Below are 21,490 nucleotides of genomic sequence, written 5' to 3' on the forward strand. Positions count from 1 at the left end.
ACGGACATCGAGACCGGCATTATTAGTGACCTATCTCCGGAAGGAGATGACCTAAAAAAACTAGTGTATAAATGAAAACAAAGTCAATGTATCATAAAAATTAATTTCTTGATTATTCGTTCCAAAGGGTCATCAGCATTTAGGTAGAACCGTGAGCAATATTGTCTCTAGCACTTCTCCGTGCCATAATTGCCCAAGCCAAAATTGCTCACGGTGATTTATAATCTCTGTTATTTATAAATTTAGCTTAGTTACATGTTTCTCTACAATTGCATGCAATGATAATGTAGGTTTTCTTCACTTAACAGAATTTAAATTCAGTACTGATCCAGATGGCTGAAAAAAAAACGTTTTTTGTGGTTATGTCTTAAACGCTTTTTTCGACTTGAGCAAGAATGGCACGAAGGTGACGATATACAGATCTTTATGGGCAATCCCTGCCCCACCAACAGTGATATTACGAGGTGAGAGGTCGGGCAGCGGGCGGCATGGGATAACGATCCCCCAAAACGAGAGTGCAATCCACGCCTCACGTCCACCAACGATTAAGCCGATATGGAAACCAACGGCGATCAACACGAAAAGGTCGATATGAGAATTAAGCCGATATAGAAACCAACGGCAATCAACACAAAGATGTCGATATGGGAATCCCAATGACAAAACACAATGCACCAGGCGGACGGCCTCCTCGAGGAAAAATGGCATATCGGCCTGTAATGGAGGCACTTGCTTTCCCGCCAACAATAGTTCACACTCGGTACCAAAACCTGAGACGCAGGTTTAATTGCAATCGCAGTATGGGACGATGTTTTCGCAGTATCGTTGGAGGTATTGACTTATATAGGGTTGGTTTTCTAGGGCTTATATCAGAATATTAACTTATATCAAATGGGTCTTTTGAGGTGAAAGTGTGATGACGTCACCACGTCACGCGGCACGAATGCGCGCCTGTGTCGTTGGAGGTACTGACTTCTATAGGGAGGCCCCATCACCCTCCCCCATCACCCTCCCCCATCACCCTGCCATCACCCTCCCATCACCCTGCCATCACCCTGCCATCACCCTCCCATCACCCTCCCATCACCCTTTATTGGACCATTTGACTTCTATAGGGTTGGTTTTCTAGGGCTTATATCAGAATATTAACTTATATCAAATGGGTCTTTTAAGGTGAAAGCGCGATGACGTCACCACGTCACGCGGCACGAATGCGCGCCTGTGTCGTTGGAGGTATTGACTTATATAGGGCTGGTTTTCTAAGGCTGTAGGCCGCATCTCATTCTGTCGAATAAAGTGGTATTCGGGTGGTTCCGGTATTTGGGACCGCAGGGACGGAAAGTGCAGGTACGGGGTGCTTGGCACTCCCCAGCCGGCCCGCTCTGAAGGTTCGGATCGGGACACCGGGATTCATTCCGGTCGCCCGGTCGGCCCGGAGGTGGGGGTGCGGGGCCTGTCACGGAACGTCAAAACAAACGGCCTGCCGGGGCCGCCCAAAAGTCGGGCGTGAGGGGCGCGTCCACTAATGGAACGCCTCTCGCTTCCCAGATCGAGGGCCACGTGGTCAGGAGAACCTCGTCCCTTCTGGTTGCCCTGCCGTCCCGCCGTGGGCGCTGGCAGGGTGTACTTCAAACTAAGCTTAAGTGTCAAGTGTTAAGTTCCTCCTTGCCCTCGCAAGGGAAAGGCTAGGGTCAAGCTCTTCCAAATTTCCAAACACTAGAAATCGGACGTCTCAAATTAATTAATCATTTGTTAATACATCTCAGTCACCCGCGACCTCTCTAGCGCGGGCGTCGAACCAGTTCATTTCCGGGCGACCGAGCCGAGTATCGGCCCGGCCGTGGCCGAAGCCGTTGATTCCGCCGTAGCACGCTAACGCGTAGGCTCGCGTGTCCCCGGTCCGCCAGGGCTCCGCGGGTGTCCTACCGTGCCCGGCACTGCTGATCTCTCAAACTTCCGGGAGTAGGTGCCGGTGCCCGGGGATGGAGTTCGCTGTCTAAACATGGTAGCGCTAGGCCAGTGGGACCGCCGGGACCCACGTGCACTCACAAGGTGTTCTGCGCGTGGGCGGCAGTATCAGACTGGGGCGCCCAAACGCTCCCCGGCTAAAGTTCATCCTGAAAGCGCCCACATTGTGCGGACAAACCAAGTCAAGGGCCACGTGGTCAGGAGAACCTCGTCCCTTCCGGTCACACTTTGCCTATCGGCCGGCCTCGAAGACCGAAATTGTGACGGTGTCACCCGAAAAATCCACCCGAAAAGGGCAATCCCTTTCACAGGAAGCCTCAATTCATTCGCGACCAATATTGAGGAGGTCCTCTCGCAGCTTCGATGCGACTCACGGCTGTCTCTTTTACCCACCGATTTTTCTCCTCTAACTTCTTCCGGTTTCTTTCCCGCGTTTTTATTTTTCCTCCACAAACATTTATTTTTACCTTTTGCTAAAGTCATCTCCATTTCACACATAAATCTTAACAACAATATTACCTGAAACTAAAAATCCTACAAGTATGTCATAACAACAAAGGCGAAAGTGACGGATCCATAACAATATCATCAATCACACCAGCCTTCTAATATACAATTAGCAGCTAATAACCTCTTTGAAATGGTCTCAATGCAATAATATGAGGTTAAACCCTGCAAAATGTATCAAAATGGATATTTCAATCATGCTAAATCCTCCAAATGAACCAATTGTGTGGATCGGAAACCATCAGCTCCAACATGAATGCACAGCGAAAGTCTTAGGTGTTTATATTCATAATGTTTTAAAGTGGGAAGCTCATGTGGAGAGTATTTAAAAACGTGCAAATAGTAAACTCCACGTTACATCTTTTGAAACGTCATGGTTTACCGCCTCAAGACATGCTCATCATTTACAAAAGTAATATTCGGTCTCTTACCGAATATGCAGCACCTGTCTGGAGTGGAGCACTTACAAAACAACAAAACTTTAGCATTGAAACAGTTAAAAAACGTGCTCTTCGCATAATATTGTGATCCAAATGCTGAACTTACCAACAAGTTTTGGCTCAGTATTCACTTCCTCGTCTGGAAGAACGCAGAAAATCATTTTGCATTGTATTCATTGAATATATTAAAAAAACCAGACCTGAACCAAAATAAAATCAGCTTGTTCTTGTCGCCTAACCAATTTATGTACCTAGTTTTGTCATAACTCGTCCATAACTTTTTGAGACATGCTCCTATATACCGTACTCGTAGTTTTTGGCCTTATCACTCAATGGTGAAGAATCACTTAAATTCTTCTATCTAGATTCAGATCGATCCGAATGACAAGGAATAATCTATCCGAATCGATTATTCCTTGTCACACACACAACTTCTCCACCAAGTTTCTTCCAAATCCGTCCACAACTTTTTGAGATATCTTGCTATGCATTATTTTTGGCCCTATCTCCCAATGGTGAAGAATCACTTAAAAATTAAATAATTCTCGTATCCGAATCCATATTCAGATCTTTACCAAAAACGAATTAATTAGTCTTTGTCACACTCACAACCTCTCCGCCAAGTTTCGTCCAAATCCATCCATAACGTTTTGAGATATCCTGCTATATGTTGGTTTTAGCGCTATCACTCAATGGTGGAGAATCACTTCAAAATTAAATAATTCTCGTATCCGAATCCATATTCAGATCTTCACCAATATCGAATCTATTCGTTCTTGTCAAACTCACAACATCTCCACCAAGTTTCGTCCAAATCCGTCCACAACCTTTTGAGACATCGTGCTATATATCGTTTTTGGCCCTATCTCCCAATCGTGAAGAATCACTTAAAAATTCTACTAGTCGGATCCGAATCCGGATCTTCACCAAAATCTAATCATTTCGTCCGTGTCACATACACTTTAGCCTCGTGTTGGCTTAGCGGTTAAGGTGCCGGCTTGGGATCCTAGGATCCTGGGTTCGAATCCCGGTCGATCGCTGAATTAACACCAGGGGGGTTGACTCAGCCTGTCATCATTCCGAGGTCGGCAAATTGAGTACCAATTCACTGGTAATTCCATGTGTGTCGCAAGAGATGACCAACAGGGTTGGCGGCAGGAAGGGCATCCGGCCATAAAACATTTTTTTTTTTTTTTTTTTTTGTATACAAGATCGAGGCTCGTGAAAGAGCGAACATTAATTACACAGAAAGACAAACAGACACACAAAACAAATAACATCGGGAACGGTAGACAAGAGGGGGAAGGACACAAACACAACATTTGAGAGCAGGGACCGAGAGACATGGAGACATCGAGAGAACTGTGGGAGGGAGAGGGCTTTGGGGGGAGGCATGGGAAGGGGGGGGGGGGGGGGTGGGAGAGGTATAAAACATATGGACACTGCCAAGACTTCCAGGAAAGAAGTTGGAATTTCAAACAAGGTGGATCTGGGGTGAATTAGTGGGGGTAGAAAAGATCAAGGTTTTGGATGGGGGAAGATAAGAGATGGTGGTGAACAGCTGTTTTGAAGACCTGGAGGGAGGAGTGTGATTGAAGTGAGTGTGGGAGTTTGTTCCAGAGGCGGGAGAAAAGAGGAATGAAAGAGTGAAGGTGAGCAGAGAGCCGAGATTTCGGCAGTTTAACCATCAGAGGGTGGCTGGCAGATCTTGTGCGACCTGTAGGAATATTTGGGGGACAGAGCACAGAGAGAGCTGGGGGAGCAAGGCCAGAGAGGAGTCGGTAGAAGACAGAAAGACCACCTACCTGCCTGCGGTGAGTGAGTGAAAGGCCCTCAGAGATAGCTTCATCGCGGGAGATTCCAATGATTCTGAAAGCTTTGGATTCAACAGCGTGAAGCCGAGCCAGGTGTGAGGCAGGAGCACCAGCCCATAGGGGAGAACAGTATTCCATTGAGCTGCGGATGAAAGCCTTGTATGTGGTGAGGAGCTCAGGTGTGCCTAGGAAGGACTTCGCACGACGGAGGATGCCCAGTCGGCGACTGGCTTTGGAGGCCAGCTTGGAAATGTGGTTTTCCCAAGAAAGATCATGGCAGATGGTGAGACCCAAAAGCTTGAGCGACAGAACTTCTTGGAGAGGATTGTTGAGAAAGTAGATGGGAGGGTTGTCCAGTCGATCTTTTCGGAGAGACATAGTAAGAGTGTGAGATTTGTCAGGATTGAAAGACATGTTCCACATGTTTGACCAGTCTGTGATTTTGTCCAGGTCTTCAGAGAGTGAGGAGGCTGCAGACTGCCGATCTGAGGGAAGAGGAATGGAGCGGCAGAGAGTGGAGTCATCAGCAAAGAGATACAGAGGATTTTCCAGAGAGTCGGAGAGATCATTGATAAAGACCAGAAAAAGCACAGGGCCCAGCACACTGCCTTGGGGAACTCCAGCCTGAACGGGAAGGGGAGATGAGAGAAATCCATTCAGGGCCACACGTTGACTACGACCAGAGAGGAAGTCCGCAAGCCATGCATGGAGATTTCCATGGATACCATAGGAGGAGAGTTTGGTGAGCAGAGCTGGGTGCCAGACCGTATCGAAGGCACGTGATATGTCAAGGGAGACGGCTCTGATTTCCTGTTTGGCATTGAGGACCTCCATCCATTGTTGAGACAGCAGAAGCAGCATGTCCAGAGTAGAGTGACCTGGTCTGAAACCAAATTGATGATCAGAGATCAAGCCATTGGAGAAGAGGAAGGATTTCATATCCGAAGCAATGATGGATTCCATGACTTTGCTGATAATTGGGAGCAGGCTGATTGGTCTGTAGTTGCAAGGATCTGTTTTTGCACCTTTTTTGTGTAAAGCGGTAATGTTTGCTGATTTGCAGGATGCTGGCAGATGACCTTGAGCAAAGGATAGGGTGAAAAGAACAGAGAGAGGGTGAGATAGAGCGGCAGAGCAGGATTTTAGGACCCGTGAGCTGATGCCATCTGGTCCAGTTGCAGAATCAGAGTCGAGGTTTGACAAAAACTCCTCCACCTTGTCAGGAGAGAAGGTCACAGAGTCCAGGAGCAGTTTGGTTCGACTGGGAAAGGTGGGAACAGAGAGAGATGGGTTTGGGACTAAGGATTTTGAGGCAAACACAGAGTTGAGGCATTCGGCTTTGTCACGTGCGATGTCAACTGTGTGGCCATTTGAGGTAAGGGAGGGGATGGAGGGGGAACAAACACCAGAAACGGATTTGACCAGACGCCACCAGGATTTGGAGGAAGGAGACAGGTTCGAGAGTTCATTCTTGAGTGAGGAGAGATAGTGCTTCCTGGCACTCCTGAGGGTAGACACACACTTGTTCCGAGCTTGGTGGAAGGAACTGAGATTTCCTTCAGTTGGATTAGCCTTCCAAGAGGCAAAGGCAAGTTGTTTCAGGGCAACTGCCTCACCACAAGATTCAGTGTACCATGGACGGGAGGAAGGGTAAGACAACTGAAGGCGAGATGGGATAAATCTGTGCATGAGAGAGATCAGTTTGCTTTGGAAGAATTCCCAGGAAGAATTGATGTCAGAGGCAGTGGAGATGGGAGACCAATCCAGACGATTGATGGCTGCTTGAAGACCGTCCCAGTCGGCCTGAGTGAAATGCCAGACTCGTCGACGCTGAGGAGGCTCTCTGAGAATGGCCAGAGAGATGTCCACTTTGACAAGCACATGATCAGAAGAACCGATTGGAGCAGAAGAAGAGCAGCAGACATTAGCAGGGAAGTTAGTCATAACCAAGTCTAGAAGAGAAGATACTCCATTGGCTGAGATCCGGGTCGGGAAATTGACAGATTGTGTCAATCCCAGTGAGTCACAGAAGTCCTTTGCTGAGGTGCCATGACTGGTGAGAGAGGAACCCACACCCAACCAGGTGGCATGATGACAATTGAAGTCACCACATATGAGGAAGAGAGAGTTGGGATGAGTGGATAGAAGTTGGTCCATGTTGTCAGACAGTGAAATGTAGATGGAGTCATCACTGTTTGGGGGACGGTACAGAACACATATGAACAAAAGGTGGGAGCGGAGAGGAAGCCGTAGCCAGAGGTACTCCTGGGGGTGAGGAGGAGAGAGGGCAGTGCAAGGAGAGTGAGGAAGAGAGTTTTTGATAAAGATAGCCACCCCACCACCAGGCCGAGGCTCAGGTCTATCATACCGGAGGAGGGAGTAACCAGGAAGAGATATTAAGGAATCAGAGACATCTTGAAGGAGGAAAGTCTCTGTTAAGCAGATCAAGTCTGGATTGTCAGAAGCAACCTGTATGGAGAGATCAGTCAGGTTTGAGCGAAGGCCCCGGATGTTTGAGGTCCATACCGTTAATGAAGAGAGAGGGGGAGCATCGGGTACAGGACAGGGGAGGGGAGGAGTAGGGTAAGATGAAGGATGAGAGGGGGAGGTAGGGAGAGCAGTTGTTAGTGTGTCAGCGATTGCAGAAGAGTTCCAAGAAAGGGAAGGATGAGGAGGATGAAAGGTTTGAAGGTGAAGGGATGAGGCACAGAGAGGGGTTGTTTGAGGGGGGACAGAGGAAAGAAGAAGGTTGGGGGGGGGGGGGGTGGAGGTATGAGATAGAAGGGAGACGAAGTGGGGAGGAGGCAGCTTTGAGGAGGAGGGGGGAGGAGGGAGAATTGGAGAGGAATGGTATGGGGGGAGATTTGAATGGGAGGGGTTGGGGGGGAGTTTTGAAGGGGAGGAGTGAGGGGGGAGTTTAGGAGGGGAAGGGCAAGGGAGGAGTTCAGGAATGGAAGGGCAAGGGGGGAGTTCAGGAGTGGAGGGGTAGGGGGGGAGTTTAAGAGTGGCAGGGCAAGGGGGGAGTTTAGGAGTGTAGGTGCAAGGGGAGGGATTTGGATGGGAGGGGCAAGAGGGGAGTTTAGAAAGTGGATGATTAATGAAAGACGAACATTGAAAACAAATTGGGTTTGTTGTGATTTTCAAGTTAGCAATCCGGTTCAGAATGATGGAGGAGGGATGGAATGAATGTGAATTTAGACCATGTAGTGAGGGAGACGTATAAGATATTGAATTTCTTTTTTTTGAGGTGGAATGAGTTGGAGAGGAAATTGAGAAAAGCCTTTTAAATAGGAAGAAAAACAGCGTGTTGTAAAATACCACTGAGTAAAACACTGAAGGGGAAAGGTTATACATATTTAAATAATATTTAAACAGAACCGTGAACAATCTTATGTGCACAAAAATACCAACGGGGGGAGAGCCGAGAGGGACCGCCACGAGTCACGTGAAGGGCAAACGGTCAAAAGCTTTTGCTTCAAAAAGGGAACCAAGGTGCCCGAAAAAGGCCAACCCATGCTCTGCTGGGAAAAATGGCCTCTAAAGGTGGTTCTTCTTCTTCGTGTCACATACACTACCTCTCTGCCAAATTTCGTCCGAATCCATCCACAACCTTTTGAAAACGGTGCAGTAGATCTCAATTGTTCACAGACAGACAAACAAACAAACAAACAAATGAAAAATCACTCATAGTACACATGCAGCCGTGAGGATGGGGACTGAATTCTGCACAAGTCACACTTATTCCTGACGCCCGAGCGGTTGTGCGTCGCGTGACCCGTGCCGTTACACTATTGGACCCGATTGAGCGGTTTTAATTTGGGCGATGCTAGGTCAATGGATGGGAAATGACAATGATGGCCAGGTTGGAAGTACCAAACACAGTATTTATTTACAGGTTGTAAATTTGCAAAGAGTATTTATTAAAGAAAGTAAAACAGTATAAATATTAAGTATAACAGTATAAAAAACTGTAAACAGTATCTATCTATAATTCCAGTAATCTCTGTCTGTCTGTCTGTACGTTTGTCTGTGACCGCTGTTTCTCGACAACCACGGGTCCGATATACTTTTAACTTGCCAGGTATATTGCTGGGGACCCGAGGATGTGCCTTTTCAAGGTTTCATATTAATCGGACAATTACTTACCGAGCTATGTCCAAAAAACGATTCAACCAATCAGAGAGCAGCGAACGATCGCGTGTGCCGAACGTGGCGGACACACTCTGCCTCGGATGGCACATTTGACAGCGTATTCATTTATTTCACGTTTGCAAACTATGTTGGCGCTATGTTGGCGTTAAACGATGTTTTAAAACTAATAAAAACGAATTTGCGATTCATTCGCTTTCCTGCGCGTTTGTGTACGCGATGGCGATTTCTTTACCAAACTCCGGAAGCCGTTCGCTTTGGACCGAACCATTTCATGTAAATAGAGGGGGGGGATTGTCACCACTCGCAAGCCGTTCGCTTTGGACCAAACCATTTCATGTAAATAGAGGGGGGGGATATAATTTTAGATATATATATATAGTACGGGCATGCATTCCAGTAATCTCTGTTTGTACGTTTGTCTGTGACCGCTGTTTCTCGACAACCACGGGTCCGATATACTTTTAACTTGCCAGGTATATTGCTGGGGACCCGAGGATGTGCCTTTTCAAGGTTTCATATTAATCGGACAATTACTTACCGAGCTATGTCCAAAAAACGATTCAACCAATCAGAGAGCAGCGAACTATCGCGTGTGCCGAACGTGGCGGACACACTCTGCCTCGGATGGCACATTTGAGAGCGTATTCATTTATTTCACGTTTGCAAACTATGTTGGCGTTAAACTATGTTTTAAAACTAATAAAAACGAATTTGCGATTCATTCGCTTTCCTGCGCGTTTGTGCACGCGATGGCGATTTCTTTACCAAACTCCGGAAGCCGTTCGCTTTGGACCAAACCATTTCATGTAAATAGAGGGGGGGGATATAATTTTAGATATAGATATAGTACGGGCAATGCCCTAGTAAATATTAAATAAAGTAAACAGTAAACAGTATTTAAAACACAGTATTTATTTAAATAAACACAGTATTTCACTCACTCACTGCAAGCAGGTTGGTGGTCTTTTTCTCTTCTACCGACTCCTCTCCGGCCTTGCTCCCCCAGCTCTCTCTGTGCTCTGTCCCCCAAATATTCCTACAGGTCGCACAAGATCTGCCAGCAACTCTCATGGTGAAACTGCCAAAATCTAGGCTCTCTGCTCACCTTCACTCTTTCATTCCTCTTTTCTCCCACCTCTGGAACAAACTCCCCCACTCCCTTCAATCCCACTCCTCCCTCCAGGTCTTTAAAACAGCTGTTCACCACTATCTCTTATCTTCCCCCATCCAAAACCTTGATCTTTTCTACCCCCGCTAATTCACCCCAGATCCACTTTTTTGAAATTACACCTTCCTTCCTGGAAGTCCTTGCAGTGTCCAAATGTTTTATACCGCTCCCACCTCCCCCCAAGCCCTCTCCCTCCCACAGTTCTCTCGATGTCCCTGCTCTCAAATGTTGTGTTTGTGTCCTTCCCACTCTCTCCCCATGTTGTCGACCGCTCCCCTTATTTTGTGTTTTCTGTGTCGGTTTGACTTTTTGTGTGATTAATGTTAGCTCTTTCACGAGCCTCGATCTTGTATACAAAAAAAAAAAAAAAAAAAAAAAGAGTGACACTTGGCAAAAGCGAACAAAGTAGAATGGCACTCGGTAGAGCATCCTTTTGACTTTACAAATAATTGGTGGTTGAATTATGTGACCTGATTAGCAAATCTTCTTCACATTAAGTTAATCGGATGAAAATTATCAATTTAGGAAATTTGGCCTATGTTGACCTTTTGGCCTATGTTGAACTTTTGGTCTATGTTGACCTCAAAAATAGTTGGTGGTTGGTTTCAGTAAGCTAATATGCAAATCCTATTCAGATTTCAAGTCAATCGGATGAAAATTGAGGATTTTAGAAATTTGGTAAAAGGGAGTGATTAGTTGGTGAGTGATTTGGTTAACGATTTACCTTAGGCCTATGTTGACCTTTTGGCCTAGTTTGATCTCAAAAATAGTTGGCGATTGAATTCAGCTGGCGGAAATGAAAATCCTATTCAAATTTTAAGTTAATAGGATGAAAATTGAGGATTTTAGAAATCTAGCCTATGTTGACCTTTTGGCCTATGTTGACCTCAAAAATAGTTGGGGCCTGAATTCATTGACCAGACCAGATATGCACATCGTCTTCAAATTTTAAGTTAATCGGATGAAAATTGACAATTTTAGAAATTTTGCCTATGTTGACCTTTTGGCCTATGCTGATCTGAAAAATAGTTGGTGGTTGAATTCAGTTAGCTGATGTGAAAATGCTATTCAAACTTGAAGTCAATCAGATGAAAATTGATGATTTAAAAATTTGAAAAAGGTTGACTTTTTGCCTATGTTGACTTTGTGACCTATGTTGATCTTAAAAATGGTTGGTGGTTGAATTCAGTCCGCTGATATGTTAATCCTAATTAAATTTCAAGTCAATCGGATGAAAATTGAGGATTTTAGAAATTTGAAAAGGTTGTTGACCTTTTGGCCTATGTTGACCTTTTGGCCTATGTTGATCTCCAAAATAGTTGTTGTTTGAATCCAGTATGCTGATATGTAAATCCTATTCAAATTTGAAGTCAATCGGGTGAAAATTGAGCATTTTAGAAAATTGAAAAAAAGTGGTTGACATTTGGCCTGTGTTGACCTTTTTGTCTGTGTTGATCTCAAACATAGTTGGTGGTTGAATTCAGTTTGCTTATATGAAAATCCTCTTCAAATTTCAAGTCAATCGGATGAAAATTTAGGATTTTAGAAAATTGAAAAAAAAAGGTTGACATTTGGCCAATGTTGACCTTTTGACCTCAAAAATATGTAGGATTTTTTTGGACCACGAACTCTACCATGTGGTGTAGTTTCGTGAAGATCGGTTTAAAATTGTGACATGAAGATCGGCAAGTATAAGTGAGCAGACAGACAAAAAACACAAACACACACAAAACCGGAGTGATCAACATACTTGTGAAAAAAAATTTTTTTTTCGCAAGTAACGAACAAACAGAAAGACAGACAGGGGTGAAAACATAACCTCCATCCACCTTTGGTGGTGGAGGTAACTACAAATGAATTTTTTTTTAAATCCCAATAATTGCTGCACAAGCTACACAATTTTACCTTTCCGCATGACGACCCGAAGCACACAGCCAAAGCTACACTGGAGTGGATAAGGAACAAAAAGATAAATGTCCTTGAGTGGCCCGGTCAGAGCCTCGACCTAAATCCAATCGAAAATCTGTGGCATGACTTAAAGATTGCTGTCCATCAACGTTCCCCACGCAACTTGACTGAGCTTGAACAGTTTTGTTCAGAAAATGGGCAAATATTGCCCAATCAAGGTGTGCAAAGTTGGTAAAGATCTATCCCAACAGACTCACAGCTGTAAAAGGTGCTTCCACCAAGTATTAACTCAGTGGGGTGGACATTTATCCAACCAAGATATTGAATCGCCTTTGGAGGCCATTTTTCCCCGCAGAGCAGGGGTTGGCCTTTTTTTGGCACCGTGGTCCCCTTTTTGAGGAAATGTTTTATGGCCGGATGCCCTTCCTGCCACCAGCCCTGTTAGTTGACTCTTGCGACACGCAGGGAATTACCAGCAAGCTGGTGCTCAATTTGCCGACCTCGGAAGGATAACAGGCTGAGTCAACCCCCCTGGCGATAATTCAGCAATCAACTGGGTTTCGAACCCAGGATCCCAGGATCCCAAGCCGGCACCCTAACCGCTAAGCCAACACCAGGCTTACAACCAATATATTCTAGTTTTCTATTTTAAAATTAATTTTCTGAAATTTGTATAATTTGTTTTTCACTTGGAAGTTGTGGGTTACGATGTGTAAATATAGTTGTAAAAAGTCTGATTTAATGCATTTTAATTCCAGTATTCCTCTCCGCTGTGTGTGTTTGTTTCATTTATTGTGTGTTTAGTTGGTGAATTCATGATATGTATAGAATTTGTAAAGAAATGAGAGCTTTGCTATTTTATTGTAGATTATTGAACAACAAAAATTAATTTCCTCAGTCTTGGCTTACTGATTGATGCTTTGCTGTGTAGTTGAAATCCAGGTCACCTTAAATCGTGTTAAAATTTTGTCAGCTTATTCTGGCAATCAGGTTTGTTAAAAAGGCATAACTGATCCGCCTGATCTTACGGAAGTGGCACAAAGCAATAAGCTTTCCTCATTGCTGTGAAATGTTGGCTTAAAATATCAATTTTCCTCATGAGATTATAAAAAAAAGAACTGGTTTGTAGTTTGAAGTTACTGGGCAAATGTATTTTTCAAAACTATATTTCCTCCTCCTTGGAAATAGATTTTTCAAAACATTATTGTTAGGAAACAGTTTGACAGAATGACTTACTACCAAGATATTATTGGTAATATTGCCAAGATATTGTCTGCCACCGAATGTTTTCACTCCTGTCTGACTGTTTTTATTCAGGTATTGCCATCACATACACAGGTGTGACAGCTTCATCAGATCGCAGTTACACCACAAGTGTATCAGAAGCAGCAACTCTAACAGACCACATGCTGGTGAGTATAATGAGTTCCATTTTAATACTTTATGCAGCATATTAATATTGTACATACGGTTAGGGTAAGGTGTCCTCAGTACCACCGTGGAGGATTTCGATAAGAGGTAAGGTATCTAGTCCCTTGCATTTTGCGATATTGAGCAGAACTAGGCCAGGTAAGACAAAGGGAGGGTGATATGGTAAGATTCCCTCCCACCCACAGCAGTAGAAGACTCTTCAATCTGCTTGTAAGCCTGTCGGGAGGGGGTGGGCTGGGACCTCAGAGGAGGAACTTTTAGGCCATGGTTGTGGTGGGTACCGGGGCCTGAGAGACTCCAGGCCTCGAGCGAAGGTCGGGGGAGGGGTGCACAGTCAATGCTGGTGGGGCATGGATTGCCCATAAAGATCTGGTTCTGGGATTGGAATTGATGGACCTTGCGCTCATTAACACTCACCTCTCACCTCTTTCCTGTGCTCCTCACTCTTGTATCGCTCTTGTACCCTTATCTCTCTTGGAAGCTCTAGCCTGGGACTGATGGACCTCTGCTTGTGAAAACTCTTGCCTTTTCTTCTCATGAATTTTTCTCCTTGTTTGAATGCTATAGTAAATTGGAGATTCTGCATTCTGTGTTTTTTCATCTTGTGCAACTTATGGTTTTTGGCCCTATCTCCCAATGGTGAAGAATCACTTACAAATTATACTAGCCTGATCTGAATCCGGATCATCATATATACATCACCAAAATCTAATAATTTCGTCCATATCACATACTCTCTCTGCTATCCTCTCTATATCTGATATCTATCTATAATTCCAGTAATCTCTATGTGTATGTGTGTGTGTCTGTGTGTGTGTGTGTGTGTGTGTGTGTGTGTGTGTGTGTGTTGTCTGTGACCGCTGTTTCTCGACAACTACCGGTCCGATATACTTGAAACTTGCCAGGTATATTGCTGGGGACCCGAGGATGTGCCTTTTCAAGGTTTGAAATTAATCGGACAAGTGGTTCCCAAGGTATGGTCACCGTACTCGCAAGCCGTTCGCTTTGGCTTTGCGAATGGACCAAACCATTTCATGTAAATAGAGGGGGGGGGGGGGGTTCTGTGGTCGTTCGCTTTGGCTTTGCGAATGGACCAAACCATTTCATGTAAATAGAGGGGGGGGTTCTGTGGTCGTTACTGCCACGTGGTTTCAAAGTTTTTTTTTGTTGTTGTTGTTTGCACGCATGTTTTTTTGCACGCACGTACGGGCAAGCACGTACGGGCAAGCACGTACGTGCGGGCACGCCCTAGTATCTATATATCTGATATATCCTCTCTGCCAAATTTGTGATGTGTCTTTTAATCTCTCTTGCTTGGTTTGAATGGTTGATTATTATGATGTTTGTCACTATTGCTGGGTTTGTTTCTCTTGATTGTCTGTCCGTGTGTCCTTGATGATCGTTTTTAGTTACCTAGTGTAGCAGCATAGCAAACCTGTTGTGCATTTTGTGATACAAGCACCAAATTTGGCACAAATGTACATTAATATGTTGCGAACATTTTCAGATACTAGGGCATGCCCGTACTATATATAAGTTAGGACGTGCCCGTACGTGGGTGCCCGTTCCTTGCCAAAAAAAAAAAAAAAAAAAATTTGTGTAGGGGTGTGTGTGTGTAAACATCCTAGGGCGTGGCCGTACGTGGGTGCAAAAAAACATGCGTGCAAACAACAACAAAAAAAAACTTTGAAACCACGTGGCAGTAACGACCACAGAACCCCCCCCCCCCCCTCTATTTACATGAATGGTTTGGTCCATTCGCAACGACCACAGAACCCCCCCCTCTATTTACATGCAATGGTTTGGTCCAAAGCGAACGGCTTGCGGTGTTTGGTAAAGAAATCGCCATAGCTCGGTAACTACTTGTCCGATTAATTTCAAACCTTGAAAAGGCACATCCTCGGGTCCCCAGCAATATACCTGGCAAGCTGCAAGTATATCGGACCCGTGGTTGTCGAGAAACAGCGGTCACAGACAAACAAACAAACACACACACAGACACACACACACACACACACACACACACAGAGATTACTGGAATTATAGATAGATTGGGCCACTTGAAATTCCGTAATTTTTTTTTTCAAATTTCGTAATTTCAAATTTTTCGGGTGACACCGTCACAATTTCGGTCTTCGAGGCCGGCCGATATAGTGGGGCGGCTTAGCCCAAATATTCAAAAGAATTGTGCATTTTGTGATACAAGCACCAAATTTGGCACAAATGTACATTAATATGTTGCGAACATTGTGTGGTCAGCAATGAAGACGAGAGTCTGAATTACATGTATGCAAAAGACCTTGTGAACCAGTGAAGCAAATACACGGGTAAGCATGAATTAAATCTAGGGCATGATATAATTTCCATGATGTTTACCTCTACACTCAATGGTGGAAGGAGGTAATGTTTTGATCCCAGCTTGTCTGTATGTCTGTTTGTCTGTTAGTCCACAAAATTCCAGACAAAGCTTGTAGTAGTGGTAGTTGTAGTGGTAGTGGTGATAACAGAAATTGTTATATAGAACTGAACTTATATTATTATTATATGCAGAAAATAACTTCATTTCTATATGCCCTGCAGTGGACAGGTTAATTGGTTTATGCACTGAAGGGGTCACCCTGGTGTGCACTGCTGTGTTCTGCCTCACTGAGTTGTTCAGGTATGATGTACTCAGCACAAGCTTCCGGTCGGCCCGGAGGTGGGGGTGCGGGGCCTGTCACGGAACGTCAAAACAAACGGCCTGCCGGGGCCGCCCAAAAGTCGGGCGTGAGGGGCGCGTCCACTAATGGAACGCCTCTCGCTTCCCAGATCGAGGGCCACGTGGTCAGGAGAACCTCGTCCCTTCCGGTCACACTTTGCCTATTGGCCGGCCTCGAAGACCGAAATTGTGACGGTGTCACCCGAAAAATTTGAAATTACGAAATTTGAAAAAAATTGAAAAAACAAAATTACGGAATTTCAAGTGGCCCAATATCTGAAAATGTTCGCAACATATTAATGTACATTTGTGCCAAATTTGGTGCTTGTATCACAAAATGCACAATTCTTTTGAATATTTGGGCTAAGCCGCCCCACTAACCACGATAACTTAAGAAAGGCTGACGGGATCTCATTCAAACTCGGTACAAGTACAGTACCAGTCCAAAGTTTACGTGCACCCAACATAATGTGTTTAATGTGCAAAATGAGCATAAGATGTGAACAAAACTCTTACCAAAGATATACCTGCTTATCTACTGATGATATATTGTGCTTCAATGCATCTTCCTTGTACGAAATGTAGGTTTAAAGCAATTTTTCTAAATAGGTCGAAAGGTGCAATACTAAATCCAAACCGAAACGCAAAGTTAATGTTATTAACGTTTAATCTCAGGAGCAAAAACTGTTTACAAATACTCTGCTCTGTGTGGAATGAATGTTTGTGCTTAGTTTCTTCATCACATGCAATGTCTATTATTGCCAGTCGTTGCAAAAAATGTTTACAGAAAGGCCAGCCATACAGTCTAATGAGTGTTTTTGTGTTTCAAATTGCATGAACATGGGTGCCAAAGCTCAGCTAATGCCATAAAAAAGACAGGCAATTGTAACTTTGAGAAAAGAAGGCCAATCCTTGAGACAAAATGCAAAAAAATCACAAGTGTCATCTTCATGTTCAATTACAAGTGTTTTTCAATGACTACCATCTGAATGTGCAAGAGAGTAAGGCACTGTTGCAAGTTCATGCCTGAGGACCTCTTTCAGGTTTATGTTTTCAAATCACTGACAAAAGTATGTAATATTGTAGTCACGTGACCTTTTGACCTCTATCGCCCTCATACCAGGGTCAACGTTATATTTTTGTCATGCACTATCCTTGTGCAATAAAAGGCAAATCCAATGCTTCCTAAATCACCACAATCGGTTGAAGAATAGCAAAGACAAAGGCATTCATGTTTCCCCTACCCCAAGTTTTTCAGAGTTAATCTGTCACACCCCTTAGCCAACAAGATGGCTTCCAGATTAAAAACTGATACTACAATTTGACCTTATATACTACCTGGGGTTGTTCCCGGAGGACTATTCTAGCACTCTGTCAAGTCAAACCTTTAATGTAGTGATGAACGAATTCCATTTTTATGGCTCCGACAAATTTTGTCTCCTGGGCTATCCGGAGGTGAAGTTGACCCAGGGGGCCATTGCCAGCAGCCTGAGGCTCCCAGTTTGTTTGAGGATATGAGGCTCCCAGTTTGTTTGAGGATATGAGGCTCCCAGTTTGTTTGAAGACCTGAGGTTCACATATTGTTTGAGGATGTGAGGCTCCCAGTTTGTTCGAGGACCTGAGGCTCACATGTTGTTTGAGGATTTGAGGCTCCCAGTTTGTTCGAGGACCTGAGTCTCACATATTGTTTGAGGAACAGCATCAGGGGAATGTAATCCCCAGGCTGAATTCGCTAAGTGTGCTGATGTGCATATATTGTACGTGTATATATATATATATATACCTGGTGCCTGGTGCCTAAGCCTGGTGTTGGCTTAGCGGTTAGGGTGCAGCTTGGGATCCCAGGATCCTGGGTTCGAATCCCGGTCGATCGCTGAATTAACGCCAGGGGGGTTGACTCAGCCTGTCATCCTTCCGAGGTCGGCAAATTGAGTACCAGCTTGCTGGGATGAATGATCACGGTGTGTACCCTGATTTAGAATAGGTACATCGTATCCCTGCGCATCGTAAGAGCGTGACCAAGGGTTGGCGTCAGGAAGGGCATCCGGCCATAAAAACATTGCCTCAAACAGGGAACTACGATTGTCATTGGGCCCACAAGGCTAACCCCCGCTCTAGCGGGGAAAATGGCCTTAAAACGATCATTCATTCATTCATATAATGATTGAGATAAACAAGCATCGATGATGAAGTGACAGCACAAAATGAAAATGTGGTGCAGTACAGTGTGAAAGATAAGTCATGTAACTATAGACAGATATTGTTTGAGCTGAAGTTGAGCTGAAGTTGGATTACACAAGTCCCTAAAGGCAGAAACCTTCAAAGTCACTTTCGTCATCATCACTCTCCCCGAATAGTTCCTGCCAGCCACTCGTCTGCACCATATCATCATACCGATCATCACAGTCCTCGACGGGCGTGTCGTCGCTTTCCTGATCATCACCATCATTCCATAGGATATCGTCCTGTGTTCCATCAAGAGCATTCGAAATTCCACACTTCAGAAACGATTTTACAACAATGACCTTATCCAACTGGGCCCAGGCGTCACGGACCCACTTTCAGACTGTGGGCAGTGATGGAGAACGCATGTTGCCCCCCTTTGTGAATGTCTTTTCTCCTATCATCCATTCATTCCACATGCGTCTGACACTGTCCTTGAAGGGTTTGTTTCGCGAAACATCCAGGGGTTGGAGGATGCTGGAAGTAAGTGATCTTGTCTTCGAGTTCAGCCGGGAGTCGGTTGTGTGATCTTGGTCTTCTGCCGCAGGACCAAGTTGTGTACTCTCATGAACCTCGTACACCACCCTGCACTCGCCTTGAATTCAGTGATGCTGTCTTTCTTGGCTTCTTTCAGGGCATACATTCATATTGCTCCTCTGGTTATGATGTATCCATTCCGATGGTGCTCCTGGACCCATTCTGCTACTTTGGTGTCCCACTCTGGCCACATTCTGCCTGCCCCCGGTTGGAACATTTGTTCTTCGGCATGGTTTGCAGTTTGGTTTCAATCTTCTTCCAATCTCGAACCATCTTTTCGGAGACCCCGAACTCTCGTGCAGCAGCACAGTTATTTGTCTTTTTCGCATAGTGGATGACTTTCAGCTTGAACTGAGCAGTGTATTTCGATCGCTTCGGCATCTTGACGGGTTATGATTTCTAACCTGACAGGCAGGGTCTTTATAGCAAATCCGGATCTTTATGCTTTTACACACCCTAGGGCGTAAAAGCATAAAGATGTTTGTTAGTGTTACTTTAATGAGTGGGCAACTTTAATTGTACTGTAATACAACACTATTAATTTATTATTAAAACTTTCATTTACTTGTGACAGCACCTGACATAAAAATGTACATTTATCATCTTTTAATTAACGCTGCAAGATACTCTTCCAGGAGCTGCAGACAAAACCGTGATGGCATTCTGCTCAGGTCGGAGAACTGCTTTACATCATACATATCAGTTTGTCTCTGTGCCACAAGCTCATGGGGAGAGAGTGGGAGTGTTGGGGGATGAGAGAGGGGAAGGGGTGGGGTGGGAGTCTGGAGGGAAGGAGTGTGGGGTGGGAGGAGGCTGAGGAAGGGATGAAAGGAGCGACCCGTCGTTGCCTGGCAATGCCGGGTACCCTTGCTAGTATGTATATATTGTTATGAATTTGGGGGTAGAGGGGAATATCTAGATCCATGTAGATCTGCATAGGTAGGTGTCTGGCTGTCGTGATAGGGAACCTCACCTGTAATAAGTTTTTTTTTTTGTTTTTTTTTTAAATACAGAATCGATGCTCATGAAAGAGCTAACATTTATTGCACAAACAAATCAAACAGACAAACAAAATATATAAAAAGAGGGAGCGGTAGACAAGATGGGGAGAGAAGGGGAAGCACACAAACACAACATTTGAGAGCAGGGACATCGGGAGATGTGTGGGAGGGAGAGGGCTTGGGGGGAGGAGGCGTGGGAAGGGGGGGGGGGGGGGGGGGTGGGAGAAGTATAAAACACAAGGACACCAAGGACTTCCAGGACAGAAGTTGGTATTTCAAAAAAGTGGATTTGGGGTGAAATTAGCGGGGGTAGAAAAGATCAAGGTTTTGGATGGGGGAACTTAAGAGATGGTGCTGAACAGCTGTTTTAAAGACCTGGAGGGAGGAGGGGATTGAAGAGAGTGAGGGAGTTTGTTCCAGAGGCGGGAGAAAAGAGGAATGAAGGAGTGAAGGTGAGCAGAGAGTCTTGATTTTGGCAGTTTAACCATAAGAGGGTTGCAGGCAGATCTTGTGCGACCTGTAGGAATATTTGGGGGACAGAGCCCAGAGAGAGCTGGGGGGGGGGGGGGGGCAAGGCCAAAGAGGAGTTGGTAGAAGATGGAAAGACCACCAACCTGCCTGCGGTGAGTGAGTGAAAGGCCCTTGGAGTTAGCTTCATCGCGGGAGATTCCAATGATTCTGAACGCTTTGGTTTTAACAGCGTGAAGACGAGCTAGGTGTGAGGCAGGAGCACCAGCACAGAGGGGAGAGCAGTATTCCATTGAGCTGTGGATGAAAGCCTTGTATGTGGTGAGGAGCTCAGGTGTGCCAAGGAAGGACTTCACACGACTGAGGATGCCCAGTCGGCGACTGGCTTTGGAGGCCAGATTTGAAATGTGGTTTTCCCAGGAAAGATCATGGCAGATAGTGAGACCCAAAAGCTTGAGTGACGGAACTTCTTGGAGAGGATTATTCAGAAAGTGGATGGGAGGGTTGTCCAGTCGGTCTTTTCGGAGAGACATCGTAAGAGTGTGAGATTTGTCAGGATTGAAAGACATGTTCCACTTGTTTGCCCAGTCTGTGATTTTGTCCAGGTCTGCAGAGAGTGAGGAGGCTGCAGACTGCCGATCTGAGGGATGAGGAATGGAGCGACAGAGAGTAGAGTCATCAGTAAAGAGATAGAGAGGATTTTCAAGAGAGTCAGAGAGATCATTGATGAAGACCAGAAAAAGCACAGGGCCCAGAACACTGCCTTGGGGAACTCCAGCCTGAACAGGAAGAGGAGATGAGAGAAACCCATTCAGGGCCACACGTTGACTACGACTAGAGCGGAAGTCCGCCAGCCATGCGTGGAGATTTCCATGGATACCGAAGGAGGAGAGTTTAGTGAGCAGAGTGGGGTGCCAGACCGTATCGAAGGCACGTGATATGTCAAGGGAGACAGCTCTAATTTCCTGTTTGGCATTGAGGACCTCCATCCATTGTTGAGAAAGCAGAAGCAGCATGTCCAGAGTAGAGTGACCAGGTCTCAAACCAAATTGATGATCAGAGATCAAGCCATTGAAGAAGAGGAAAGATTTCATATCCGAAGCAATGATGGATTAAATGACTTTGCTGATAATTGGGAGAAGGCTGATTGGTCTGTAGTGGCTAGGATCTGTTTT

The 21,490-nt window shown here is 45.1% G+C and overlaps 1 protein-coding gene across 2 annotated transcripts in view; it reads left to right on the top strand.

Annotated features, from left to right (window-relative positions):
* LOC137428758 (deformed epidermal autoregulatory factor 1 homolog) overlaps nt 1–21,490 on the top strand; it is a 242,802-nt gene that overhangs the window by 46,270 nt on the left and 175,042 nt on the right. For both annotated transcript variants that reach the window (XM_068118657.2, XM_068118662.2), the window contains exon 2: nt 13,275–13,369. In XM_068118657.2, coding sequence (XP_067974758.1) covers nt 13,275–13,369 — 95 coding nt within the window. The remainder of the gene's footprint in view (nt 1–13,274; nt 13,370–21,490) is intronic.

The sequence above is a fragment of the Myxine glutinosa genome, chromosome 1 (genome assembly GCF_964187855.1).
Source record: "Myxine glutinosa chromosome 1, kmMyxGlut1.1, whole genome shotgun sequence".
In the NCBI taxonomy this organism is placed as follows: domain Eukaryota; kingdom Metazoa; phylum Chordata; class Myxini; order Myxiniformes; family Myxinidae; genus Myxine; species Myxine glutinosa.